The sequence below is a fragment of the Micromys minutus genome, assembly GCF_963924665.1.
Source record: "Micromys minutus genome assembly, chromosome: 21".
NCBI lineage: Eukaryota > Metazoa > Chordata > Mammalia > Rodentia > Muridae > Micromys > Micromys minutus.
The window spans coordinates 6353680-6380908 of NC_137956.1; the positions used below are offsets into that span (position 1 = coordinate 6353680).

The window sequence follows — 27229 nt, forward strand, 5'->3', positions numbered from 1 at the left end:
GGGGAATCAGAAAGGAGGGCAACATTTGGAATAAATAAAATAACTTAAAAAAAAAAAAAAAAACAAGAAACGTGTGTGTATATACACTTGGTAACCCCTCTGGAGCCTCTCCCAAGTCTTGGACCAAGAAAAAATAAACCTTTTGAAACAGAAAAAAAAATGATAAAGGGAAATGTAAACCCAAACTTATTATTTCCTACCTTTTTTCCACTATAAAAGTTATTCATGCTATTAATTTGCGATGCTTAAAAATACAAAAGAGAGGGCTGGAGAGATGGCTCAGCGGTTAAGAGCACTGGCTGCTCTTCCAGAGGCCCTGAGTTCAATTCCCAACAACCACATGGTGGCTCACAACCATCTGGAATGAGATCTGATGCTCTCTCCTGGTGTGTCTGAAGACAGCTACAGTGTACTTATATATAATTAATAAATAAGTGGATATTATTTAAAAAAAGAAAGAAAGAAAAAGAAACGAAACCACAACCATTTCTTAAAACAAAAACAAAAACAAAAAACCCTGTACTGAGAAATAAAGAGAGAGAGAACCAGACATGGCGCCATCTGCCTGGGCTCTGGACACTCAGAAGACTGAGTTTTGGGGGATCACAAATGCTGGGCTAGGCTTAGCTATATAGTTACAATTCTTGTAATTATAATATAATAGCAATAATGTAAATTCAATTGCTGTAAATAAAGAGATAAAGGTTACATAAAATGAGGATATTCAAATACTATTATGAAGGTAACTTTACAACATCAGCCTGTAAACCATTAATAATCCAAGAGCTAAAAATGCAGCCTTTTAGCAATCCTTGGTATTTATAAATCATTATGTTTAATCTTTACACACCAAGAAAACTTTGACTATTTCCATGTTACATTTTGTTTTATATGTACTTTATGCTCATTGTAACTAGTAAGTTTTCAATGCATACTATCAAACCTTAAAAAAAAAATCAAGTACGGACAAAAACAATACAGTCATATAGTTTTATGCAAATATTCTTTTAAAATCTGTACATTTATCTGTTTTTTAAAATAAATTTGTTTAATTAAAAAGCAAACAATCAAACAAAAAACATCAGCCTGTAAGTTTTACTAAGAGGCCATTAAGTAAGCATCTAAGGTATATTGTTCAGTTCATAAAATGTCCAGTTAGGACAGGGCTTAAAAACTGGTTACTTGGAATCTGATGTAGCAGGTAGAGGACCAAAATAGTCACAAGATTGTAACAGCTGAGAAAGTTCTTGAGAAAGCACATGAGCAGACAGACCAGCAAAATGGCTGCTTCTAAAACGAGACAGCAGACACAGTACCTTTGGGGCTTTGGTAGTGAGAGGTTTTGAAATATGTTGATGTGCTTTTGATTTTTGTATTTCTTGCTCATGACTCTTCCTCTAGTTTAAACATCACTACTTTCAAAAGTTCCGGACTTTTTCTAACAAGAACGCAAAGAGTTACTCTTTTTCTCTTGGACCTCATTTCAGAAGTAAAGGTCTTCAAAGCCAGATCTCTCCAGTATAGTTTAACAAAGATACTCCAAGAAGTCTCAGTGAGTCAGGCAGTGTTGGCACACACCTTTAAACCCAGCACTCAGGAGACAGAGGGAGGTGGATCTCTGAGTTTGAGGTCAGCCTGGTCTACAGAGTGAGTTCCAGGATAGCCAGGACTATGTAGAAAAAAAAAATGTTTCAAAAAAGAAAGAAAAGGAAGGGAGGGGGCAGCAGGAGCAGCCTAGCTGTTGAGATCTTGCCTGGTTTGCACAAAGCTCTGGGTTCGATCCCCAGCGCAACCTAAGTTAGGCATGGCGATGCACGCCTGTCAGGAGCTCAAAGACACCCCCGGCCACTAAAGTGAATTCGAGGCCAACCTGGGATCCAGTAGCTTGTCTCAAAACAGCAACAACAAAAACCTTACGGGGGGGGGCAACACTGAATAGATAATTAGAGGCACAAGAAACGGAGGCAGCAAGAAAGCAGACTGGATGCTGAAGTTCTCTCAGAAACAGATCACAGCAAGATGAGAGAGGCTGGGAGGCGATCCTAGGAGGAAGCTGGATCCGCAGCGGAGCCCGGAGCGACCCCCCACTTTCCATTCTAGCTCAGAAAATACCCAGACTTCTCCGGGCCCAGCTCACACTGGTGTCTCAAGGGGCTGGACATAGCTAGGGTTTACAGATCATGTGACCTGCAAGCGCCCAGCTCCGGAGCCGAGAGGGGGATGGGGCGAGGGCAAGAATAACACGCTGTGCAAACAAGCTGGGGGCCTGCTGGTTGATAAGAAGAGCCTGCTTGTTCTGTCTCAAACTTACGAAATATCCTCAAATATCGCGATCTGAGGCATGCTATAGCATATAGTATATAGTTTTTAATATAAACCATACGACATGAGGTCATTGCAATTTCCTGTCACACAAAAAAAGGCAATAAAAGCCCTTCCTGGCTAAGGAGGAGGAGCCTAGGGAGGCCAGGAGGGTGGAATTCTCCTGCTGGGTGAAAGGGAATCTTAGAGGAGAGGCCGCCTCAAGCATTCTTTCTGTCTGGGGACTTGGAAAAACACCCCACACCGAAGGAGGGTTGCAAACAGAACAGCAGGGCGGGGGGAGGGTGGGTGAACAGAAAGACGTGGAGCTGGGGCTTGTGAGTTTCCAAGGGTTCTGAGTATCCTAGATGAGTTACTGGATTTGAGGCCCCAGACTGTGCCTCAGCAAACCATGCTTTCTTTGCCAACAGTCCTCAGCCAGCCAATAAAAGCAGACCAATTAATAGTGAAAAAAAAGGAGATTTTTACTCAATGTGGTCACATGGAGAAAGACAAAGAAATCTACTGAGCCCCTCACATTTATCTCGGGATCCTGAAGTAAGGTTCAGTTTTAAGTAGGAGCCAAGCTAAGCAAGCAGTCTGGGGCAGGCTGCGGTCCTCCTCTCGACTTCGGTCTCACCTCTCACACCACAATGAAAAATCGTGAATCTCTTTCCTGAATTTCTCCCCCCCCCCCCCCCCTCTGGCTGGCCCAGGCTTTCTCTTCTCCCAGCATGAGGTTCTGGGGGAATTCTAGTTTATTGGGGCCCATTGTTTCAATTGTTTAATTAATGACCAAGGAAGGACACAGTTTCGTTAGAGTACCAGCCATCTCTGCTTGGCTGGTTACAATAGGTTTGGTGCCTTTGAATGGGGTCCACAACTACTGTAAAGACGCGTGGATCCTAAGGATTGAATTTAGACTGGGAGGCCTATATCCCAAGCAAGAGCCATAAGGCAAATACAGTAGGTATCCAGGGCAGGAGATAGCAATCCCAGCCGCAGATGGTACCCACAGTAGATAAAGTACGTTAGTGGAGGCCAGCAAGCAGCACACTGTAAAAGGTGAAACTGACCTCAGTGCAGAACTAGGTGGTGTTGTATTCCTCTTGCTGCCTGCCATCTGAACTTAGCCTGAGGGTTTTTCAGTTTGTTTGTTTTTAAGACTTATTTATTTTATTTTATGTGAGTACAACTGTCGCTGTCTTCAGACACACCATCCCATTACACATTGGATCCCATTACAGATGGTTGTGAGCCACCATGTGGTTGCTGGGATTTGAACTCAGGACCTCTGGAAGAACGGTCAGCGCTCTTAATCACTGAGCCATCACTCCAGCCCTCAGTGCCTGAGGTTTAAAGGGAAAGAAAGGATTATTGAGGAGTGCCTAAAGATAGACTCTGAATTAACTAAATGTAAATCCTGATTGTTTTTCCCCCCAAAAAGAAAAAAAGTTCTAAACTAGAGGTGGCTACATTTTCGTAAAGGGGCAGGGTGAAATTTCCAGTTTGTAGAATTGAGGGCTTTCTATTTTTCACTGACATAATAATAGAGTTAAATATCTTTGCACTTTGAAGTTTATCTTAACCATAAACTTCAAACCATACATGTGTAGACTTTCAAGCAAGTGTGCCAGCCTTGAATTTAGTTAAACACACACAGCTGTGTCAGGGTGCACACATCTAGTCTCAGATATTCATGATGTTATTTTAAACCCAGCCTATTCAAAATGTCGAGATACCATCTGAAACAAAAACCCTAGGGAACATACACAGGCAGAGAACTTCACACACACATATACACACACACACTCACACACAGTTTAGACCTTCAATCTCCCTCTTTGTACTAGGTTTGACCAGCTGTTCCCTTAAGCAATGCATAACATTCCAATGGGTCAACTGCAACCAACCAGCAATCATTTTGGGAAAGACAAGTCTTGGCTTAAAAATTCCAAGCGCCAATCCCAAATTACAGATTCACTTCTCCTAATACATTGTGTGAGCCCCACAAAAACATCTGATCCAACCCACTTCCCTGGAGGCCTCTGTGTGGAATGTTTGAAGACTCTTCTCTTTTTACAAGCCCTGCAGGTTCACCGAGAGGCCCTTGATTTCCAGTGAAATTCTCATGTCACCTCATTGATGGCTCAGCCTCCTCCGGCTGCCACCAGCCCTTGGGAAGTTCAGCTACAAAACAAAAAGACCTCCCTTGGTGGGGGCAGGGAGAAGCTCCGTATAACTTTTGGAGGACCCCAGGCAGATGTGTGCCGTATGCTACCATATACTGCTATGGTCTTGGTGCTTTTTTATTTATTTATTTGGTTTTTAAGATTTACTTTTTAAAAAAAATGTATATGAGTACACTGCAGCTGTCTTCAGATCCCATTACAGATGGTTGTGAGTCACCATGTAGTTGCTAGGAATTGAACTGAGGACCTTTGGAAGAGCAGTCAGTGCTCTTAACCACTGAGCCATCTCTCCATTTATGTAGCATTTCTTCAAAGCCTGGCCCTGGTAAACCCAGTCCTCACTCTATATCAACATGGATAAGCAGCTGTCTTTGCCCATGTGTAGCTGTGTGCATGTGTGTATAAGCACACCTGTGCATACGTGTGAAGGCCAGAGGTGGACATTGGTGTCCTCTTCAGTTGCTTTTGGCCTTATTATTCTGAAGCTGAGTTTCTCATTGTAACTGGAACTCAGCCATCGGACTAGGCTGGCTGGCTGGCAAACCCCAGAAGTCTCTCTCCTAAAGGCCCCTCCTCCCCATCCCTACTGCTCTCTGAGAAAATTACAGGCTCACACTACCCCTGCTTGAAAGTTCATGTGAGTGCTGGGGATCCAAACGCAGGTCCTTATGTTTTCCGGGAAAGCACTTTACCCGAGAAGCAGTCTCCCCAGCCCCTGACTTTCCTTAACAGCAACAGAAAGCACAGCTGATTCTTCACCTTGCATTGCCCTCCTCTGAAAGACAGAGTCCTTAGCTGGCTAGAAAAAGGACATGGACGTAAACCCATTCCTCCCAGACCTTCTCCTCAGGTTCTTCACCCCTCGCTCGCTGTGCCATTCTTGGTCTTTCAGGCTCCCTTGGGCCTCTGCATTTGTGGCCCATGTTGTCGTATGACTTCCCCTGACAGTTCATGTCTTTCTCTGGAAAGATCCAACTCTTACAACTCTTTGGAACCCAAGTTCTTCTTCTGCAAGATTGATTGGTGGTGTCTGTCCCCTCTTAGTACATCTGGTGTGTACACTCACTGCTCTGATCCACCCCAGGCTGCTCCAGGGTCTCACAGGTCTCTCATCTGAGTCACAAGGGCACTCACTCAGGCTCTCTGAACACAAGATCCACCAGATGCCATTTCTAAGCCTCTGAGGCTGATCCTGGTGGTGTCAGCACAAGGAACAGACAAAGCCCTCTTGCTCACTCTGTCACTGAAGGTTTGACCAGCAAGGCCTTAGGTGTGGGCCCCTCTCAGGCTCTTCAGCTCTGGACTCTCCCCTTCTCATTTCTCCCTCTCAGTCCAGGAAATACTGCTTTGGCATTCCTTCCGGGGGGGGGGGGGGGGGACTGTCTGTGAGTTACTTCATTGTCCTTACCCTGTGGCAAAATTTCCTCAAGCCTAAAACTTCAATCCTCCAATATGATTTAAGCTTTGTAACCAAGCCTTCCTTGGATTATAAACAAAGCAATTTCTTCTTTCAAAGGCTTGGCTCATACAGATCCAAAGTCCTGTGGTTTCAGATTTTTTTTTTTTTTTTTTTTTTTTTTTTTTTTTTTGGCAGGTGTGAATATAAAAATCGACTCAGACCTTCCCTCCATTAATGTCTTTGTAGGCAGTGTCTACTCTCACCAAACAATGAATTTCATTATTGGATAGGGGGGGGGGGAAAAGCCCTCTTTAAGGGGCCTTGAGATGGCTTGATAGAGCATTTGCCGAGCAAGCCTAACAGCTTCACTGCAATCCTAACAGTGGAGAGAGGGAACTTACCGGTGACTTAGTCCCCTGGCCTCCATACGAATGCTGTGGTGCGTGGACATGCACATACATTGGTAACAACAACAGCAAGAGCTTAAGTGCAAAGTGCTCACTTCTCCAAATGCTATCCCAGAAGCTCTTGAGCAATGGTGTGGGCTGCAGCTTTGCTTTGCAATAATTGCTGACACTCTAATTTTGTTTTACTCTTTATCCTCTTTCTAGAGTGGAGTCAGGCCTTTGGAGGTGTTTGGAGAACCTCAGCCAATTGCCAGAGTCCTAAAAAACCATGTTCCCTGGGAAAGTAGTACCCTCTCAAAGAAGGAAACAATTACATGTTTAACACTTCTCTAGAAGTAGGCATAGATGCTTCTGACAGAGAGAATAAAAATAGAATACACGCACTCTTTCAGAATGGGTGGCTGCATTTTCTATCTTCCTTACTCCTTTTCTTCCCCAGCATAAGCAATTTTTAGGGGTAAGGAAATGAGAATTTTTAGAGGAATGCAGGCACCTTGGAGAACATCCATCTAAAATTTCTATTTAGCTCATGGAACAGACAGTGGTTTATAAATAATCTTCCTTGGCCTCCAGAATGAAACCAAAGTAGAAAAGTAAAAAGCTCATGGTGGGGACTGACAAGCTTTCTCTCTCTCCCCTCTCCTCCTTCCTTCAGTTATTTAATGTGTGTGTGTGTGTGTGTGTGTGTGTGTGTGTGTGTGTGTGTGTACTATGTGTGCATGGTGTCCCTGGAAGCCAGAAGCACTTGGAGCTGGAGTTACAGGCACTTGTGAACCATGTGGGTACTGGGAACTGAACTTTGAAAGAACAGGAAGTAAACCATCTCTCCAGCCCAGACTTGTCCCTCCTTGTGTCCCTCCCCATCTCTCTTCTTTTTTAGTTTTCTTTCTTTCTTTCCTTTTTTTAACCACAAGTCAGTTTTATTTAAATCAGGTCTGTCCAACAAAAACATTGTTAGCCATTCATGATCTGAATTTGGTGTATGAATTAAATTATGGCACGCATTAAAAGTCATGAGACATTTGTTTTATAATAAATAAGGCAGTGAAATTACTCATTAGTAGCTTTTTAAGATAAGCTATTAGGTCTGCCCTTTTTCCCTTCTTAATTCCATTGAAGAACATTTTTGTTCCAGGGATGTACTTTTTGGGATCCTTCAAATGCCCCCCCCCAGGGTATCCTCTCCCAAGGTGATGACCGTGGAGATTTGAGATTTGGTCCAGTCTTACGTTTGCCTCCCTTTTCCACAGTGTGGCACTGGGCACACTTCTGAACAAAAATCTTGCCTGTTTCAACATCACCCATTTTAAATTCAATCCGGGCTGGTCAACAGCACAACCGCTCAGACTCTTAGCCAGATGTCCTGCTCTGTAACCAAGGACACGCCGGCCTCACCTATGTACCGGTGTCAGTGCAACCACACTTCTCCCCATCTCTCTTCTTATTCATCCATTTGTTCATTAAAAAAAAAAAAAAAGATTTATTTATTTATTTTTATGTATACGAGTACACTATAGCTGTCTTCAGACACACTAGAAGAGGGCACTGGTTCCCATTACAGATGGTTGTGAGCCACCATGTGGTTGCTGGGATTTGAACTCAGGACCTCTGGAAAAGCAGTCAGTGCTCTAACCACTGAGCCATCTCTCCAGCCCCTATTTGTTCATTATTAAATATTTTATTTTATTTTAAGAGAGGGTCTTATTATGTATCCCTGCTGGCATGGAGCTCACTACGGCCTCAAACTTGGAGACCTGCCTGCCTCTGCTTCCTGAGTGCTGGGATTAATGGTACATGACTGGCTTGACTTGATACATTTTGGTCTGTGCTTATTTCAGTAAGACAGACCAGTGAGCTGGGTCAGTGGGTAAAGGTTCTTCCTGGCAACCCGATGACCTGGGTTTTATTTCCTGGACCATGTGGTGGAGGAGAGTGCATACCTCACAAGTTGTACAATGACCTTCACAAAACCACCATGGCGTACACACACACACATACACACACACACACACATGTACAAAATAGTGTATAATTTTTAGAAGAACTTTCATTAAATTTCTCTGAAGCCAATTGTGTTCCTCTTCTGAGCAATCTCTCTACAGACACGTACAAGGGACAGCTTTCTCCTTCTAAAACTCTGATTTGTCCTTAGAGTCAAGGCAGGTACAGTGTGGTATAGTTTCTACTTGGAAATAACCTTATTTTGGGCCTCAGAAAGGAATCCGAAGGAATAAGAATTCACATACAACAAGTTGAACAAGCAGACTGTGAAGTGTTTATCTGTTCCTGTCTCTCCCACCAAATGTTAAACAAGTTTGAGCAAGTAGATGGGGTTCGCAGCTGAATCTGCGGTTTCCTGTAAAACTCTAAGGCTATTCTATTACAGAGAACCTCTTAAGAACCAGACTGGAATGTTAATCTACATCTGGTAAAACTTGAAGAAGACAGTTTTCTAATGTTTTTAGGCATCGAAGCTTATGTAACTTTTAAATGTCTTCTTCTCCTTAGGTAATGGCTACAAATGTAGAAAGATGTGTGTGTCATTCCAGCATTTGTCATCCCAACACTTAGGAGGTGAAGCAGGAGGATCACCGCAAGTTCAAGGCCATCCTGATCTACCTAGAAAGTTCTTTCTAGGCCAGCCAGGACTACAGGTTGAAACCCTGTATCAACTTCTTTCCACCAAAAAGAGAGAGAGAGAAAAAAAAAAAAAAACTACATGTGCACAAACCTTAAGATATTTCCTGTAGAATAATGGTAAAAGGCCTATCTGGTGATAATGCTAGTTTGGGATGGGGGTCAAGCCAGGGTTTCTCTGTGTAGCCATGGCTGTCCTAAAACTTCCTCTGTAGACCAGGCTGGCCTCCATCTCAGAGATCCACCTGCCTCTGCCTCCCAAGTGATGGGATTAAAGGCCTGTGCTGCCACCTCCAACACTACCACCCAGCCATAATGTCATTTGTATTGACACATTTAAATTACTTCAAGTAACAAGGTAGAAACACAAGATGTTATTAGGAGTTCTTGTTTATAACCTGCTTACTCTGCATGTTACAATACAACAAAAACAAGTATCTTAAATGTTTAATTTAAGATTGGTAAGATGAATGGGCTTGTGATACCATATTAAGAAGAATAATAAGAATGACGGCAGGGGAAAAAGAATCTACATAGAGCAGCTTTTATCCTTTTAGGGAACAATATAAGGCATTTGCCTCTCAAATTATTCTTTTCCTTGCTTTCTTCTTTTTTCTTTTCATTTATTTATTTATTTATTTATTTATTTTTGGAGACAGTGTCTTTATAGCTTGGGTTGGTCTAGAGTTTCATACATGACCTCAAATTCATAATAATCCTCCTGCCTCAGATTCTGCCCTCTGGCTAATGTTTTTTTTCTCCAAACTTCCTAATAATTTAGGGGACAACAGACCTAAATGCTGTTCATTTTATTTATTTTTTTATTCTCTGAGGATTTTATACATGTTTGTAATGAAATATGACTGCACACTTTCCGATTTCTGCTCCATAACACCTGCTGTTAGGCTGGAGAGATGGCTCAGTGGTTAGAGCACTGACTGCTCTTCCAGAGATCTGAGTTCAATTCCCAGCAACCACATGGTGGCTCACAACCATCTGTAATGGGATCTGATGCCCTCTTCTGGTGTGTCTGAGGACAGCTACGATGTTCAATGTACTCATATACATTAAATAAATAAAACTTTAAAAAAAATTAAAAAACACCTACCTCCTCCTAACCTTATGTTTATTTTATTTTGTTTTGTTTTTTGAGACAAGATTTCCCTGTTCCTGGAACTGGAACTCTCTGTAGACCAGGCTGGTCTCGAACTCACAGAGATCCGCTTGCCTTTGCCTCCTGAGTGCTGAGATTAAAGGCATGTACCACCACTGCCTGTCTTTATGTCTTATTTTTAACAGTCCCCTATGTCTAGTTAGGGCTGTCCATAAGCTCGTGGGCGAGGCCATCCGCTGGAGCATGGAAAACCTACCACCAACCACACTCTCAAAGACCAATGGTCCTCCTCTCTCCCTCTGCCAGTATCAGCCCAATGGCTCCTTGGCGAGGCATGAGGCCGGGAGAGCAGCTCTTCCATCGATTAGGAATTTGGCTAACATGATCTTCTATAATTCTGGGGTGGGTAGCCACGGTTGTGGTGAGTTCATGAATTTAATAGCTGCATCATGTCCAGGAAGCTTCGTTTCCCAGCGCCCTCCCAGTCTCCCACCTCTTCCACGTTCCTTAGCTCCTCTCCAGAGGTGGTCCCTGAGCCTTGGCGGGGAGTTGATTAAGATGTCCCGTGAAGAGCTGAGCAGTTCATCTCTCCTCGGCACTTTAGCCGGTCGTGCATCGCTATGTTATCGCTGCAGGAAGAAGTTTCTCTTTAAGCCCAATCAGAAAGTAGTTACCCCTTCTCTCAGTCATGCTAGTGTGGCACATGTTGCCTGGCAGGTCAGTCTTGTGACATACAGGAGCCACTGCTGGGCACAACCATTGCTTTCTATTCTTCCTCAGCAGCCTGCAGAGAAGAGGTTTCCTGGTTAGTCTGAGACTGAGTTCTCCACGCACACGGAGGTCAGAAGACAACTGCTGTTTTTCACCACGTAGGTCTGGGAGCTCAAACTCAGGACCTTGAACTTCAAAGCCACCCATCTTTCCAGCCCTTGTATTACTAACTTGTGTGCAGGGGATGGAGAGATGGCTCACAGATTAAGGATGCTGGCTGCTCTTGAAGAGAAACTATGCAGAGAGCCACATTGAGGCTCATATTCTGAACTCTGATTCAGGGTATCTGACATCCTCTTCTTGTTTCTGGAGGAATGCACACATGTGGTACACTGACAGACATCAATTCATACACTTAGGAAAAACCAAATGTGTGCACAAATCCCATTGCTTGTTTACATTGTCAAGTATAAAGTAAAGAACCATACATTTCAACCATTAACAAATTTCAGATCACAAAATGAAAGAGATTAAAAATTTATAAATTACTACAAAAGTATCATCTTTCTGCTACAGCTTTTGAGCATTTACTACTGCTGTTTGTTTTGAGACAGTGTCTCACTATATAGCCCTGGCTGTCCTGTCACTATTTAGACCAGGCTAGCCTTGAACTTACAGAGATCTGCCTGCTCTGCCTCTCAAGTGCTGGGATTAAAGATGTGTGCCACCATGCCCAGCATACTTTTTAAATGTTTATCTTATGTGTATGGGTGTGTTCCAGGTTGTATTTCTCTGCACCACGTTTGTACTGTGTCCAGAGAGACTAGAAGGGGTTATTGGATCCCTTGAAATTGTAGATTCAGATAGTGTGGGCCACTTTGTGGGTACCAGGACTTGAACCTGAATCCTTTGTAAGAGCAGCAGTGCTCCTAATCATGGAGGCACCTCTCCAGACCCAGCTTATGAAGTTTTAGTTAAAATGAGCAGCAACTAGAGCTAGAACTGCATTATGACTCAGCTTACCACTCCTGGGCATACACCCCAGGGACTCTATATCCTACATTAGATGTTCATTGTCATGCTATTCACAATAGCTAGACAACTGAATAGTCTAGATATCCATCAACAGATGATTGGATAAGAACACACACACACATACAAATAACAACAAAAGAAATTCTGAATTCCGGTGTGTTGCTATACCTGAGACTTACCCACTGTAGAGCCAAGTTATATGCAGTAGGAAAACAATGGAGAGGGTTGGAGAGAGGGCTCAGTGGTTAAGAGCACTGACTGCTCCTCTAGAGGTCCTGAGTTCAATTCCCAGCAACCACATGGTGGCTCACAACCATCTGTAATAAGATCTGATGCCCTCTTCTGGTGTGTCTGAAGACAGTGAACTCACATACATAAAATAAATAAATAAATCTTTAAAAAAAAAAAAAGAAAAGAAAGCAACTGAGAACCCACAAGCATAGACTATTCGAGCAATGCCAATCTCACAAATGCTCTCCCCTCTTGATGGCAGTACATGTCCATGATCGTGACACGGAAATCCCCACTTCCGAGGAATAATTCAGGAATAACTCCCAGACTAATTCAGGGAGTACCACTCATAAGACAGTGTATTAGGTGCTGTGAGAATGCTATGGGTAATATTTCAGTTTGGATAGTATGTTTTGATACAGAATCTCACATATCCCAGGCTGGCCTTGGGTTTACTTAAGATGACTTTGAACTACAGAACTCCTGATCCTCTTGCCTCCATTTCTCTGGTGCTGCAATTAGAGGTGTGCACCACCACCCCACACCTACCTTACGCAGTGCTGCGGTTTGAGCCCAGGGTTTCATATGCACATACATTCAGCAGGTGCTCTGTCAACTGAGTCACATTCACATCCCTGCACAAATAATTTTTGTTCCAAGACAGCCAGGGATACATTCCCACCCCCTAAAAGTTTAAGAAAATGATGGGTTGTAGAGGAGCAGAGATCTGAGGGAAAACATTCCAGGCAATAAACTAGCTAAACAATGAGTATGGTGTCTGTTTATTTTTAAGATTTATTTATTTATTTGCTATGAATACATTGTAGCTGTCTTCAGACAAATCTAGAAGAGGGCACCCGATCCCATTACAGAGGGTTGTAAGCCACCATGTGGCTGCTGGGAATTGAACTCAAGACCTCTGGAAGAGCAGCCAGTGCTCTTAACCACTGAGCCATCTCTCCATCCCGGTATGGTGTTTTTAATAGGGAGATCCATCACCCAAAGGGTGATAATGGGCTGGATTCATCGTGATAAGCTAGTGAATCACTCATGGACTGAGTTCCTGTTCTCACACTGTCAGGCACTACTGAGTTAGAAATTGTAGTTTCTGGTGTGGGGTACAGAGGGTGTGTCTTCCACGAGATGCAGTGAGGAGAGACTATGACTCTCACCCAATCATCACTTAAGCGTCCCATGCTGTGCACACAGTTACTGGACTGAAGGATATAACTCAACTGGTAAGATGCTTGCCTAGCATTCATGAAGCCTTAGGTTCAATTCCTCAAAGGGCATAAACTGGGTATCCTGGTACATGCTTGTAATCTTAGTACTCAATGGTGGAGACAGGGGGATTAGAAGTTTAAAGTTATCTTCCACTGAACAATGAATTGTGGGCCATTCTGACACTTTATCTCAAGGGTAAACACAGAATAGCGGCCACGTTGCCAGTGCTATAGTGTGACTTGTGGGAAACCCAGATCTCTATGAAGTCCACTGCAAAGACTCAGTCCCCAGAGCTGTGCCATCGTAAAGGTTTGGTCTGAAGCTCGGCACTAGTGGGATGTGGGGAAGCTTCTGGGATGGAGCGGTGGTCTTCAGGTCTCTTTGATGAGTTCCTGATGGAGCTTGTAGGACTCCTCTCTCTTTTCTTTTCTAATCATGAGTTTCGTAGATTAGCTCTATCGTGCTTTCCCAACGCATAAGTTTTTTTGACCTAGGCCCAAACAAAGGAGCCATCCAGTCATGGGCAGAAACAACATGTTGGAGAATCAAAGTACAGCTCTTCTCCTCAGGGTTATTGCAGACATTTGCTATACAGATAAAAAGCTGATGCTGGCTACCATGAGGGCTGATGGTTGGGCCACCAACACAAACCAGCAGCATTAGTACTGAACTTGGCAGGGGGTGGAGGGTTAGCCTGGGGGCACATCTCAATACCTGCTTGTCTAGTGCTAACTTTAAATGAACGCTCAAGGCAAGCAAGCACAATTAATGATTCATATCCCCGGGATGAAAACCTGAGTCACCAATAGGCAACAACCCAGATCTGCCGCCGGCTGGCTAGGGGTGGGGACACTTGGAATGTGGACGAAGCGTATCAAAGCTGCCCTGAGACCAGTTTCTGTGGGGGCTTCAACAACTCGGCCTCTGCCCATCGCCTATGGAGTTACCAAGCAGTTAAAAACTGGCCATTACCTCACAGGACTAAGTAGGGGGCAGAAATGGGAGTATCAGATTTCTCTGCCAGCGTGTTCTTTCAGTAAACTCCCTGAGGTCCTCACTGTAGCCATCAGCTATGTGGAGGATTAGTCTGGAAGCCATTTGCTTCCACTGCTCAGCCCTTTGCTGGGTCTCTGCTATTCAAAATGCCTGCAGCTGCCTTCTCCGCCATTTTACACACAAACACAATTAGAAGTGGTAGAGAGTTTACACCCTAGTCCAGGGAGGAAAAAAACTAGCCGGCAAACATTCCTCCTGAAAAGGACAGTTCTCAGATATGCTCTAGATGCCCGTTACTGGGAACACAAATGCAGCATGAAGCTCCAATTACAGGCTTTCCCCACGTTCGCAATTGGAGAGCAAATGGGCACAGCTGGCCCTTGGAAGTCAGTGTGAGCAGATCCGGTGTCTTTGTGTCTTTACTAGTAGGGAATGAGCCTCAGGGAAAACCGAGACCTTGTAACATTTGTGTTAGAAGATAAGACCAAAAAGACAAAGGGCTTGTTGTCAGTCAGAGTCATAAACAAATAGACTGACCGACAGATAGTATCAGGAAGCTGGATCATAAGTAAATAGATAATAAATAAATAGAAAAGAAGAGAGAGAGAGAGAGAGAGAGAGAGAGAGAGAGAGAGAGAGAGAGAGGGAGGGAGGGAGGGAGGGAGGGTGGGAGGGAGGGGGGAGGAGAGATAGAGAGAGAGAGAGAGAGAGAGAAAGAGAGAGAGAGAGAGAGAGAGAGAGAGAGAGAGAGAGAGAGAGAGAGAGAGAGCAAACAAGGAAGCATTAGGAAGCAGGGGTGATGGTTCAGTGGCTAAGAGTTCTTGCCACTCTTGCAGAAGCCCCAAGTTTTCTTATTTGTTTCCTACCAGCCATGTTGGTTGGCTCACAGCAGCCTGTAACTCAAGCTGTAGGGATCTGACATCCTTTTCTGGCCTCTGCAGGTACCAGTACACTCACAACACAATCTTTTAAACGTTTTATTGATTCTTTGTGAGTTTCACAGCATGCACTCCAGTCCCACTCATTTTCCCATCACTTCATGTCCCTTGCAACGTCCCCTGCAAGAAAGAAAAAAAACCCTAAACAAAACAAAGCAAAGAAAACATCTCTTCATGGGAGCTGTGAAGTGTCACAGTGTGTCCCACAGTTACTCCCTTCTGTCCACCCTTTACTTGCAGATGCTCATTGCAATGAGTCTTTGGTCTGGCTCAAGGCCTCTGGCTTCTGCTACATCACCAATATTGGATCCTCACTGGGACTCTTCTCGGTTGTCCTGTTGTTGCCCTGTGTCACAGAGACTCTGTAGCTTTGTATCAGCAGGACTGTCCCTTTCACACACACTCATAGACCAGGTAGATTTTGGGGTGGGTTAACTCAAAGCCCTGAATCTGGCCTGGGTGGTAGCTGTGTTTGTTGGTCAGCCTGCCAGCTCTCCTGCAGTGCCCCAACTAGGTCATGCAATGCCACTGCTGCAAGCTGGGGTCAGGTCAGCTCACACGGCTCATTAGCATGGCACCAGAGCCAGCTCCACTGTGCTTCCCAGTCAAGCGCTGCAGCAGATGGACTGGGCCAGCTCTCGGGCTCTCATGACTCTGGGGCTGGCTCATCCATGCCTTCCCAATCAGGGCCATCTCTACTGTGTTGCCTGGGGGGGGGTGCAGCTGGTGAGGGACAGTGATAGCGCTCCCAACTCTCATGATCCTGAGCCAGCTCTTCTAACTGCTGCAGATGGCAAGGGGTGGGACCAACTCTGCACTGCCCCTGAACATCAACATGGTCCTAGACCAAAGAAGTGTGCGTGGTCTTTAGTGGTAATATGAATCAGGAACACTCACTCCTGCTGCTGCATAATCACGCACCCAGACGTGGGCCTCAGCCATAGCACAGGCTGGGACTTCACCATAGGCTCTAGCAGCCAGGCTGACTACTCACCACAGGCTATTTCTCTGTACCCTAGTGCCTCTGGGTGGCCTCTGCCTGTGCCATGTAGTGTGGCAGCAATTGGGTCTGTAGGTGTTTGATGCCTGCCCACGTGGTACAGTGGTGGTCAGATCTATGGATATCTTCCCTCTCCTGTACCTCATGACATGGTGGTGAGTCCGTCTCTGGGTGTCTTCCTCCTCCCCAGTATTATGTGTCAACAGGTGGGCCTCTGGGTTTTCTCTGTCTGCTCTTGCCATGTGGCGTGGCTACAGAGAAGCCTTTGTGTGTTTTTGGCCCGCTTGTGCAGTGTGGCAGCAGGCAGGCCTCTTGGAGTTTTCCTGCCACTCCCTCCCCCCAACGGCGTGCACACACACACACACACACACACACACACACACACACACGTTTTAAAAATATATAAAAGCAAAATAGAATCAGGAACAGTCTGATTCTATTTTGCTTTTATATCAGTAAGATGTGGATAGGAGATAAGAGAAGGGGAGGAGAGGGAGAGAGAGAGGGAGGGAGGGAGGGAGGGAAGGAGGAAGAGAGAGGGAGAGAGAGGGAGAGAGAGATTGGGTACAGTTTCTATTATATAGTAAACTGGTAGAAGATGGAAGATGGGAGGCAGGAAGTACGAATTGAAGAATACTCACCGTATCCTTGGGAACTGAATAGGTAATGATGTCACCTCCAGAGACAGGGAGTAAGGATGACGGCACACTCTGTTGCACTGGGTTTGAGCGTTCTTCATGCTATCCCAGTAGAGCTCGCTAGTGTGAAACACAGGCTGGAAGCTTAGCAAATACATAGGAAAGAGAGAGGCTGTGCTTTTTCATATTACCGTGAAAACATTTGTGTGTGTTCATGTGTGTCTGTGCATGTGCACACACAAAGGCCAGGAGATAGTCCCAGGTGACCTCATGAGCCATTTACCTTGTTTTCTGAGGCGGGGTCTCTCATTTGCCCACTGAGTAGGCTGAGGTGGCTGACCAGAAAGCCCCAGGACTCCACCCATCTCCTCCTCCCCACCACAGGATTACAATCCCTAACCTGTTTGTGTTGAGGGAGTATGTCTGAACTCAGGTCCCCATGCTTGAGCAACAAGCTATCTCCTCAGTGCTGCTGAAGTTTCTCAATAATGATTTAGTGTTCTGGGAATGTCCTACCATCTTCCCCCTCTGGCCAAGCCAGGCGGTGGCAGGGCTTCCCGTATTACTGCCCGCAGGGCAGTCCCCCTCTGTGGTCAGTTTCAATACAGACCTTTGACTGTCTTGGTGTGAGGAAAGCAAGTTCAGGAGAAGGCTTTCATAGCCTGGATTTTGAGAACTAAGAGTCAAAGATGACAGCAGCCGGAGAGAGATTTGGGTGGGGGACCAATAAAAGATCTGACTTCCCCACCCCCGTAAGAAGCCAGATAGATGGATGTTGCTGAGGAGGACCCCCTGCCCTGCCTGCGTCCTTACTGCTGAATGTCAGTGTGGGACAATGACTATGTTCCCTGATAATTGTTGGAGGCCTGGAAGAAAAGGAGGTCTGCCCCTCCCTGTTTATGTGAGCTTTACACAGCTCTTTGGCTGGCTTACTCCAGCATGGTAGCTGTCCACAAAGTGATTCTCTCTCTCTCAGTCTCTCTGTCTCTGTCTCTGTCTCCTTAGTTCCCATCAGAGACCCTCTTTCCTGGATTGGGAGTCTGGCCTCCTCCTCTCTTGTCCAGCTATTGGCTGATGAGCTTTCTATTGACCAACCAGAGGTGATGGAAATTTTACACTGCATTGAGACTGAAGACGCTTGATAATGTCAGTGTTTGGACTGCAGCAAGATCTTTGGGTACAGAAATCAGCATATGAATATACAGTGCACAAAAACATCCCCCAACAATACATAGGTTTCCAGTGCTGAGATTTGAACCATTGGAAAAGAAACAACAGGCACAATTAACATTTCAGGGTTCATCTGAGCAGAGGTTGGTTTATAAACTGGGAGACTCAACCTGCAAAGGTTCAGATGACACCACTTGAGGGAGCAGAGTAGATAATAAGCGTTGGTTGTTTTCTTTGTTTTGTTCTAATTTGGTTTGGCTTAGGTTTTTTTTGTTTTGTTTTTGTTTTTCTCTCAAGACCAGGTTGGCCTCTAACTCACAGAGGTCAGCCTGCCTCAGTTTTGGGATTAACGGCATGGGCCACCATGTCCAGCTGACAGTGAGGTTTTCAAAACTGAATAGGAAAGTAAAGAAATTACTTGAGGAACAACCTGGTCTACAGAATGAGTTCCAGGACAGCCAAGGGTACACAGAGAAACCCTATCTTGGAGAAAGAGAAGAGAAGAGAGAGTTTGATTCCCATAATTCATGTAAAAAGTTGGGTTTGGCAGCATATGCTTTTACTCCTGGGCTCTGGGGAAAAGACAGATGAATTCTGGGAGTTGCTGGCAGATCAGCCTTACATACCCAGGGAATTCCAGATCAGAGAGACTAAAGAGAGAGTGGGGAATAGAAGTTGTCAGATGGTACTTCTAAGGTGAACCACCAGTCTCCATACACCATGTACACCAGCACTCACACTGCACACACACACAAGCACACACACACACACAAAAAAAAACCCCAACACAATTAACATTTGCTTGAGGACTTTCTCCACTGCCCAGCTATAAACCTGCAGTGTACACCAGCACTCACACTGCACACACACACAAGCACACACACACACACACACACACACACACAAAACCCAACACAATTAACATTTGCTTGAGGACTTTCTCTACTGCCCAGCTATAAACCTGCAGTGTACACCAGCACTCACACTGCACACACACACAAGCACACACACACACACACACACACACAAAACCCAACACAATTAACATTTGCTTGAGGACTTTCTCCACTGCCCAGCTATAAACCTGCAGATTATTATGATTCCCACGAGAAACCTCACTCACAGTACAAGAATGTGTCCCGACTCCTTGTGCAAGCCTAGTGGCTCCTGATTTTATCTTTCCTGACTGTAATATTGTAATACCCTTCAGGGAACCTTTGGAGCCACCCTCGAATGTCACTTAAGAAAAGGAGAGGACAAAGAATTTCTTAGCCACCCTTTAAGGTGTAACCTGAGACCACCGGAATGAAGTCTACACTGTAAGGCAGTGCTTTTCTTTGAGAAGCTCACACCCAGGCTCTCTCCCTTCTCTCTCTCTTTTTCTCCCAAGACAGGGTTTCTCTGTGTAGCCCTGGTTGTCCTGGAACTCACTCTGTAGACCAGGCTGGTCTTGAATTCACTGAGATCTCCTATCTCTGCCTCCCAAGTGCTGGGATCAAAGGTGCGAGCCACCACTGCCTGCCTTCTTTCTGGTTTTAATAAACTCCAACTCTGCTTCACACAGGTTAGTCCTGAAATTCTTATCTTTGGCCAAGGATCTAGTTTTACCTGGGGACAGGTCTCTGCTGACCTCAGGCTGATTCAGGTGACAGTTTGAAACCATGTCTCCCTTCCTGCTACTACCCATTGGAATTATGTGAGAAGTATCTCTGTGGAGATCGCTTGAGTTTCTGATTTGGTAAGCTGAGGTTTTGTCCCCCAGTTCCCAGTGGGTTTCATTTTGCTTCCTAAGAAGGTAAAGTGGCTGGAGCCTTCCATGGCCTTTCAAGGACTTATTTCAACATACTTATAGGAGAATTAAAAAAGAATGATTTCAGTTAAAAATCTGAAAAAAAAATCCAAAAAACAAACAAACAAACAAAAAACAAGGTCTGGAATACCCACATCACTATGCTTAAAAATTACCACAACCAATTATCACATGTATTTGTGTTCAGTCCCTAGAACTCACAAAAGATGGCAGGAAAGGACTGACTCCACAAAGGTAAATCTGACTTTCAAACGCTCACAGTAAACACAAAGTCTCTCTCTCTCTCTCTCTCTCTCTCTCTCTCTCTCTCTCTCTCTCTCTCTCTCTCTCTCTCTCTCACACGCATACACATACACACAGAGTGCGCACCCTTCATGAAAATCCCATAAAGCAGAGGAATATGTAGAGAAAAGGGGTTTTCATTCTAAATAGCTTCCTCAACTTGAGGTTAGTTATTGGACCACCAGTTAACCACTTCTCTCTTTCAAGTTCCTTTTAACTTCAGGAGCCAGTTTCACAGGCCCTCCCAGCTTCCTAATGGGGGAGAGTGAGGAGTTCAGCATATGCAGGCACCTGCCTGTCAATTCTTCCTTATGAGTCTCATTTGATGGAAGAGAACTGTGATTCAAATACTGGGATCTGGAATTGTCATTGTCAAATGCTTCAGCTCATAATTTATGGTGATTTCTCAACGACCATATTGTCAATTTCAATTTCTCCCATCATTAAATATTAATACCAGTAATGGAACTGACTTCTGATTTTGTTTGAAATAACATGAATGGCCTACTTAAAATTAAGTGTGAAAAATATACAAAGCACCAGGTGGGACAGGACATGTTTTTATTCCTGGCTTTTAGGTAGCAGTGACAGGCAGATCTCTGAGTCTGAGGCCTTCTTAGTTCTACATAGTGAATTCCAGGCCAATTAATGCCACACCGTGCAACCCTGTTTAATTTTCTAGGAGAAATTATTCTCAAAAGAACAGATACATTGAACATATTCAGATTCTCTTTTTCTTCTTCCTCCCTCTTTTTTGAGGCAAGTCTTTGTGCATAGCTCTTGCTGTCCTGGAACTTACTATGTAGACCAAGGTAGCCTTTAATTCAGAGATCCTCGGGCCTCTCTGCCTTTTGAGAGCTGTTACTAAAATGTGGGCCATTGTGATTGGCTTATTTTATTCTTAAGATCTAAGAATACACATGAGTTTATAAAGCCAAAGAGTTAATTCTACAACTGCCCGTGGACTTCTTTGTGAGGCTGGGCCTGCAACCTAGGCCTGTGCATGCTAGATATCACTCTATTACTAATTTACACTGCTTGCCGCGATAGTGTCTAGATTTAAGTAAGCTAACAATCCTGACTATTCAGGAATACTCTGCCGGTAATTACTTGTTACATCTGTCCTAACACAAATGATAAAATGTGGATTACATATTAACAGAATTCTGACAGCTAATATGAATGAAATGGATTCTGACAAGGTTCAATGAAATATCATGCCAACAACCAATTGCTCAGGCCTATCAGCATTTTAGACGGTGACTAGTAATTAAGAATTAGTTTAATTCTCTTGGGGAAAATTAAAATAAGACCTGCAAACTATGTGTTTATTTATTTTGTAGGTACGTGTGGAGGTCAGAGAACAATTTACTGGAGTCATGGGGGTTTTCCTCCATGGGGGTTTGGGGTATCGGACACCCGGTCGTCAGGGTTGGTGCCGAGAGGGCCTTTACCTCCTTAGCTATCACGCGGTCCGTGCAATCAGATTTTAAGAGTCTACTTTCCACAATATTTTGCCATTATAGAAAAACATGGTAGCATTTTTTTGGCCTGTAATGTAGGCTCAGGACGGTGAGTCAGAAGGATGCTGAGTTGGAGGCTAGCCCGGGAGCCACAAAGAGCCATGTCTCAAAAGCTCGGAGTAGCGGCTATCCTCCCACCCCCACCCTTTCTCCTGGGCCTCTCGGCCGCGCAGACGCCGGAGGCCCAGCTATGCAGGCTGGTATGGCTGACGACGGCTGGCCTTGAGGCCCACACCCCACCAGATTTAGGCCTGCGCGTTCCTTCCCGGGTCCCAAGGTGGCTTCGGATCCGCAAGAGCACGCTTTCAAAGGTGGCTCTAAGTCTGGGGCTACAACGCCTTCTCTGCAGGCGACATGCGAGTCGTGGCAAGCTCCCAGGGAGCCCTGCGGTTGAGCAAAACCGCAAGGTGGTTTCGCTGCGGAAGAGCCACGTTTCCCGGCCCTTCCCCCACCCCACCCCACCCCCGCCTACTCCGGGGGCTGCGGGCCTCCGCCGCCCGCCTCCCCGCCCTCCCCCCGCGCGCGTCCCCGCCGCGGGCCTCACTCGGCGCCGCGCTCCAGAGGTGCCTCTTGTGTCTGGAGTCCCGCCACGCTCGCTCCGACCCAGCCCCCCGCCTCACGCGCAGCCGCAGAGCGCGTCCCGCCCCTTCCCGCCGCGCGCCCCCTGCACCCCCCGCGCGCTCCCGGAGTGGGCCTCCTCCTCAGCCGCAGCGACGCCTCCTCCTCTTCCTCTCGCGCCGCTGCAGCCTGGGAGGGGTGGTTCGTCCAGCATGAGCTCGGGCATGGCAGCCGACGAGTCGGAGGCCCAAGCGCTCTCGGAGGACGAGGTGCGGGTCGGCTGCGAGCCGCTCGGGGGCTCATCGTGGCGGGGGAGGCGGGCGATCGGGGCCCGGGCTGGGCCTCGCGCTCCGGAGCGGGGCAGGCGGGGAGGGAGCGGTGGAGCGAGGCGCGCACGAGGCCCCTGCGGGAGCAGATCCCCGCCTGCTCGCCTCGCCGCTCAGGGCCTGGGGCCTCCGGGGCCCCCGGTCACCCTCTCCGGGAGGGCGATGGCTTGGGTGGGGCGGCCTTCGGAGACTCGGCATCCAGCTCCTGCTGCAGCGGGAGCAGACAGAACTTAGCGACTTTCCTACTATGGCTTCCCGAAGGCCAGGGTGGGAAGGAGGGGGAGGGGGTGGTGGGATTCCTTCCATTCCGCGGCTAGAGTCAGATAGGGGGAAGTTCACACTTTGTTTCAAAGCCTTTGTTAATATATATATTTTTAATGAAGGCAAAAGAAGTATTAATACTTTCAACAGCCCCCCTCCCCCCTAACAGCTGTTGGCTTTGAAAACTGCAGCCCGAGGATTTGCGGCAGGCAGAACCGTCTGTTACAGTCGAACAACTTTGCCTCCCGCTCACAGAAAGTGAGGAGGCCCTCTTGAGGAGGGCTTCGATGGAGCTGGCGGTTGTCTCAAATGGGTGGGGCATTAGAGACTTCGTTGTGTTTAACAGTGACCCTTTCAGATTGTGCGTGCGTGCGTGTGCGTTGAGTGTGAGAATCCGATCTGGGAGTTCCTGTTACTTAATGTAGCGGTCTCATATGCCTTTTATCAAGATGGGACTCGATTAGCTGGAAATTCCCAACCCCCCAATTTTTATTCCTTTTTCAGGTACCTCCAAACACTATCGTAATGGCGCCCTCCAATTTTTCCCATTTTTCTAAGAGTTTTTTTTTGTTTATATACAGTGGGCACGTTATTAACATAAGATGATTATTGCAACATATTTTGAAAACGTTTGTGTGTACGCGCGAACGCGTGCCCTCTTGTGCCAGTGTGTGACTGCCTGGTATGTGTGAGTGTGCGCGCATGCCTGTGTGTGTCTGTGTGTGTGCGCGCGCGCGCGCTCGAGAGACAGCTCGCGAGTGTGTACGCGAGTTCTTGTCTCTGTGTGTGTGCGTGTGTGTTGTAGTTAGAATTTAATTTCTTAGGCAATCCTGATTTTTTTTTTAAAAAAAAACATGGGTGGAATAGAGGACATTAAATGAACAAAGCCAGGCCTAGAGAGAGGTTACTTGAGACTTACTTTTGGGAAATCTAGAAAGTTGCTGTTATAAAAGTTGTTAGTAAAGGGGGGGAGAGGCTCGGTGGTTGAGAGCACTTATAAAGGACCATAGTGCATCACCGAGGTGGGCAGCTCATAACCTGGAATTCCAGCCCCAGATCTGAATTCCTCCTCCCGCCCTATTGCACCAGCACATACATGGCATACTCTCCCTCCCTCCCTGCCTCCCTCCCTCCCTCCCTCCCTCCCACCCGCCTCACACACACACACACACACACACACACACACACACACACAAATAAGACTACATCTTTATTTGAAAAGCTAAGAGTAGATTGGTGATTACTGGAGCTGGGAAGAGCAGTGGGGGGGCAGACAAAGGCCAGTGGGTACTGAGTCACAGCAGCCAAGCCGTAAGCTCTGTTGGGCTAATAAATGCACAGTGGGCTGAATACTATATACTTTAGAATGTTGAGGATGGGCAGTAGAGAGGACTTAGCAGTTAAGGGCACTTGCTCCTTTGGTTCCCAGCACCCACATAGTGGTTTACAGTCCTCAGAAATGATGCCCTCTTCTGACCTCTTGGAAGTCAGCTCTAGATATGGTGCACATAAGCACACGCAGGCAGGATACACACTCAGAAAAAACACACCTTTAGAAAAAAGTCCAGTTCCCAGGTAACACTTAGAATGTGGCAGCTAGATGGCTCTAGCCAGTAGCTGCTCAGAGGCAGCCCTGCACCTCCTCGGGTAACAGTCTGAGCAGGAGGTACTTATGCCCTGCGGCCAGGATTCCTTTCCCATTTCCTTGCCTGCTGCACACCCACCCAGTGTGGAGGATCTCAAGATGGTGTCCTACCCTGGCCTTGGGCTTTCTGATGCTACTTGGAGGTTAGCTCTCCCAGATTTCTTGTTTTACCTCCTTCCAGCAGAGCTGGCTAGTCACAGACTAAATATTGCTAAAGATACCTTTCTCTTCTCTTCCTCTTGGCCCAGTATCTATATTCCTGATTCTCCTTTTCATCTGCCTGGCTGATAGAAAGATCTGTGTGGTAGCTAGTGGGTACTCAGCAGCAACTGGGGCTAGGAGCTCCACTGAACTCATTAATAGAATCTGTACTTCTGAAGAGTTTATAACCCAGGGACCTTTATATTCCCACGATAAAGGTCTAGATGTTTTTTTGTCCCATCTTTCTGTGTCTACTTGTGCTCATTAAGGGAATGAGGCAGGAAGACAGACACAGTTGTGAGCATCTTCCACTGTGGTGCTAATTGGGTTATTAATATTTACTCAGCAGACATTCATTAACCGTTCTCTGTGTTGTGCCAAGCACGGGGGATACAGAAGATAAAAGACTGCCCGCCTCCAGGGAGTTCACTGTCTGGTGAAGAGATAGGAATGATTTGTTTTCTGCTTGTATTTGGAAGCCCATCACTGCCCTTTGGCATTTATTTTCTGGTTTATCACAAAACTAAATGGGATCTTGGAACACACACACCACATACACTACACACACACACACTATACTAGATACTACACTACACACACACATACCGTACTATATAGAAACACTACACCCACACACACCACATACACTACACACACACACTATACTAAACACTACACTACACCCACACACACCACATACGCTATACTACACTACACACAGACCCAATATACACATACCACACACACCACCACATACCACACACACAGACCCTCTCCCCACCATACACATTCCTTTATTTAAAGACAGAAACATGGCAGCTGTGTCATCTCTTGAGCTCAGACTAGTCAGAGTGGGCAGCTTGCTGCTGTTGATTAAAAGTGGTTGGGCTGGGGTGTGATTTAGTTGGTGGAGTGCTTGCCTAGTATGTCTGAAGCCATGGATTGGATATCCCACATTGTATATATTAGATGTAGCAGCCCATGCTTTTAATACTAGCACCTGAGAGATACAGGCAAGAGGAGTTCTGTGAGTTCGAGGCCAGTATGGTCTATATAGCAAGGTCCTGAACAGCCAGAGACCTTTTCTCCGGGGGACAGAGGGAGGGTCAGAGGTCATGTAGCAGTGTATTCGAGCACATACTTGTCATGCCAAGTGGAAGGATCACTTGACTAAGACCGATCAGAGCTATGCTGTAGCTCCTGTCTCCAAAAGAAGGAAATAGATCCACACAGGTCTGAAACAGAAACAAGGGGAAAGACGAAGAGAAATGGCATAGAATGTAGAGAATTGTGGCTTCATCTTACAGAGTGGCCAGGCATGGACTCACTGTATGGCAGAGGATATTAAAGCATGCTGAAGTTGCATCGAACATCTCCCACGTTTTGATGAGTTTTAGAGCTTTTATGTATAGCCTGTGGGACGAGGTTCTGTTTGCAGAAATTTTACTATTAAAGCAGCAGCTAAATATAATATAATTTACATGATTTGTTCTGATTGCCATTTAGAATTAGCTATGGAGAATAACTCATCACCCCTTTTCTTTTTGAAACAGGGTGTCACTATTTAACCTGGAGAGCTCTGTAGATCAGACTATCCTGGAACTCAGAGATCTGCCTGTCTGCTTTCTGTGAGATTAGAGGTTCCAGGCATTTCTCCCCAGTCTTTGATGGGAGAGAAAGGATGTGGGCCTGGGGATTATTACCTGATGTCCTCCCAGAGGGACTGCCAACATTTTGGAGGCTGGGAACTATTTCCCAGTTAGTGCTTGTGAGAAGTAGGTTTGCTAAGCATATGCACTTACTGAAGTTTGGCATGGGAGTGGGGGTTGGGGGGAGGGTTAAAGAAGAAGGGTATCGCTTTGGCTTTTTTCTGCTCACAAGCATCTGTGTATGCAGAGTGAATTTTTCTACAAAAGAGTTACAGTATTGAGGGATAGAGAGAAGGCTTAGTAGTTAGGAGCACTTACTGCCTGTGTGGAAGACAGAGTTCAGTTCTCAGCCCTTCTTAGGCAGCACACGTACAAGCCTGTTACTTGAACTCTAGAGGATCCACTCACACTCTGCTGGCCTCCACAGGGACCCACACACATCTGCATAGCACATATACCCACACAAAAACACAAATATCTAAAAATAATAAAAGTAAGCCATAACAGAAAAGAATGACAGTTGTCTGAGGCTAGAATTGTAGCTTAGTTGGTCACCTGCTTGTCAAGTAAGAGCACTAGGTTTATGGATGTGGTGGAGCATATATGTAATCCCATATCTGGAAATGGAGGCAGGGGATTAAGGTTCAAGATACTCCTGGCTACATGCATGGATGCAGAGCATCCTGCATATGGGCATATACTCTACAAACTTTTCTACTTAAATTCATAGAAATATTTAGAAATTCCTGTGAATTTTTTTCTGAGATTTTTAAAACTTTACATTTATTTACGTGTGTGTATATGTGTGTGTATGTATGTGTTTGTGTGCCATGGTGTGAATGGAAGTTAGAAGACAACTTGTGGGAACTAGCCCTCTATCATGTGAGTCTCAGGAACTGAACTTGAGTTACCAGGCTTGGCAGCAAGTGCCAGGAGGCATGGAGCCATTTTGCTGACATTCTTTTGTAAACTTTAAAAATT

At 45.7% G+C, this 27229-nt stretch overlaps 1 protein-coding gene and 1 long non-coding RNA gene across 2 annotated transcripts in view; one reads left to right on the forward strand and one right to left on the reverse strand.

Moving 5' to 3' along the window:
• Nucleotides 1–15237: 15237 nt before the first annotated feature.
• On the reverse strand, nucleotides 15238–17200 carry LOC308434481. The gene is made up of 3 exons (XR_013975480.1): nucleotides 17107–17200; nucleotides 16827–16967; nucleotides 15238–15305 (listed from the first exon to the last, which is right to left on the reverse strand). It is a non-coding gene; the product is annotated as an uncharacterized lncRNA (long non-coding RNA).
• Nucleotides 17201–22275: 5075 nt separating this feature from the next.
• The window catches only part of NEDD4 (NEDD4 E3 ubiquitin protein ligase), a 75024-nt gene continuing 70070 nt past the window's right edge, over nucleotides 22276–27229 (forward strand). Inside the window, exon 1 of the mRNA XM_080934028.1 lies at nucleotides 22276–22435. Within this exon, the coding sequence (XP_080790154.1) occupies nucleotides 22379–22435 (57 nt within the window). The 5' untranslated portion in view covers nucleotides 22276–22378. The remainder of the gene's footprint in view (nucleotides 22436–27229) is intronic.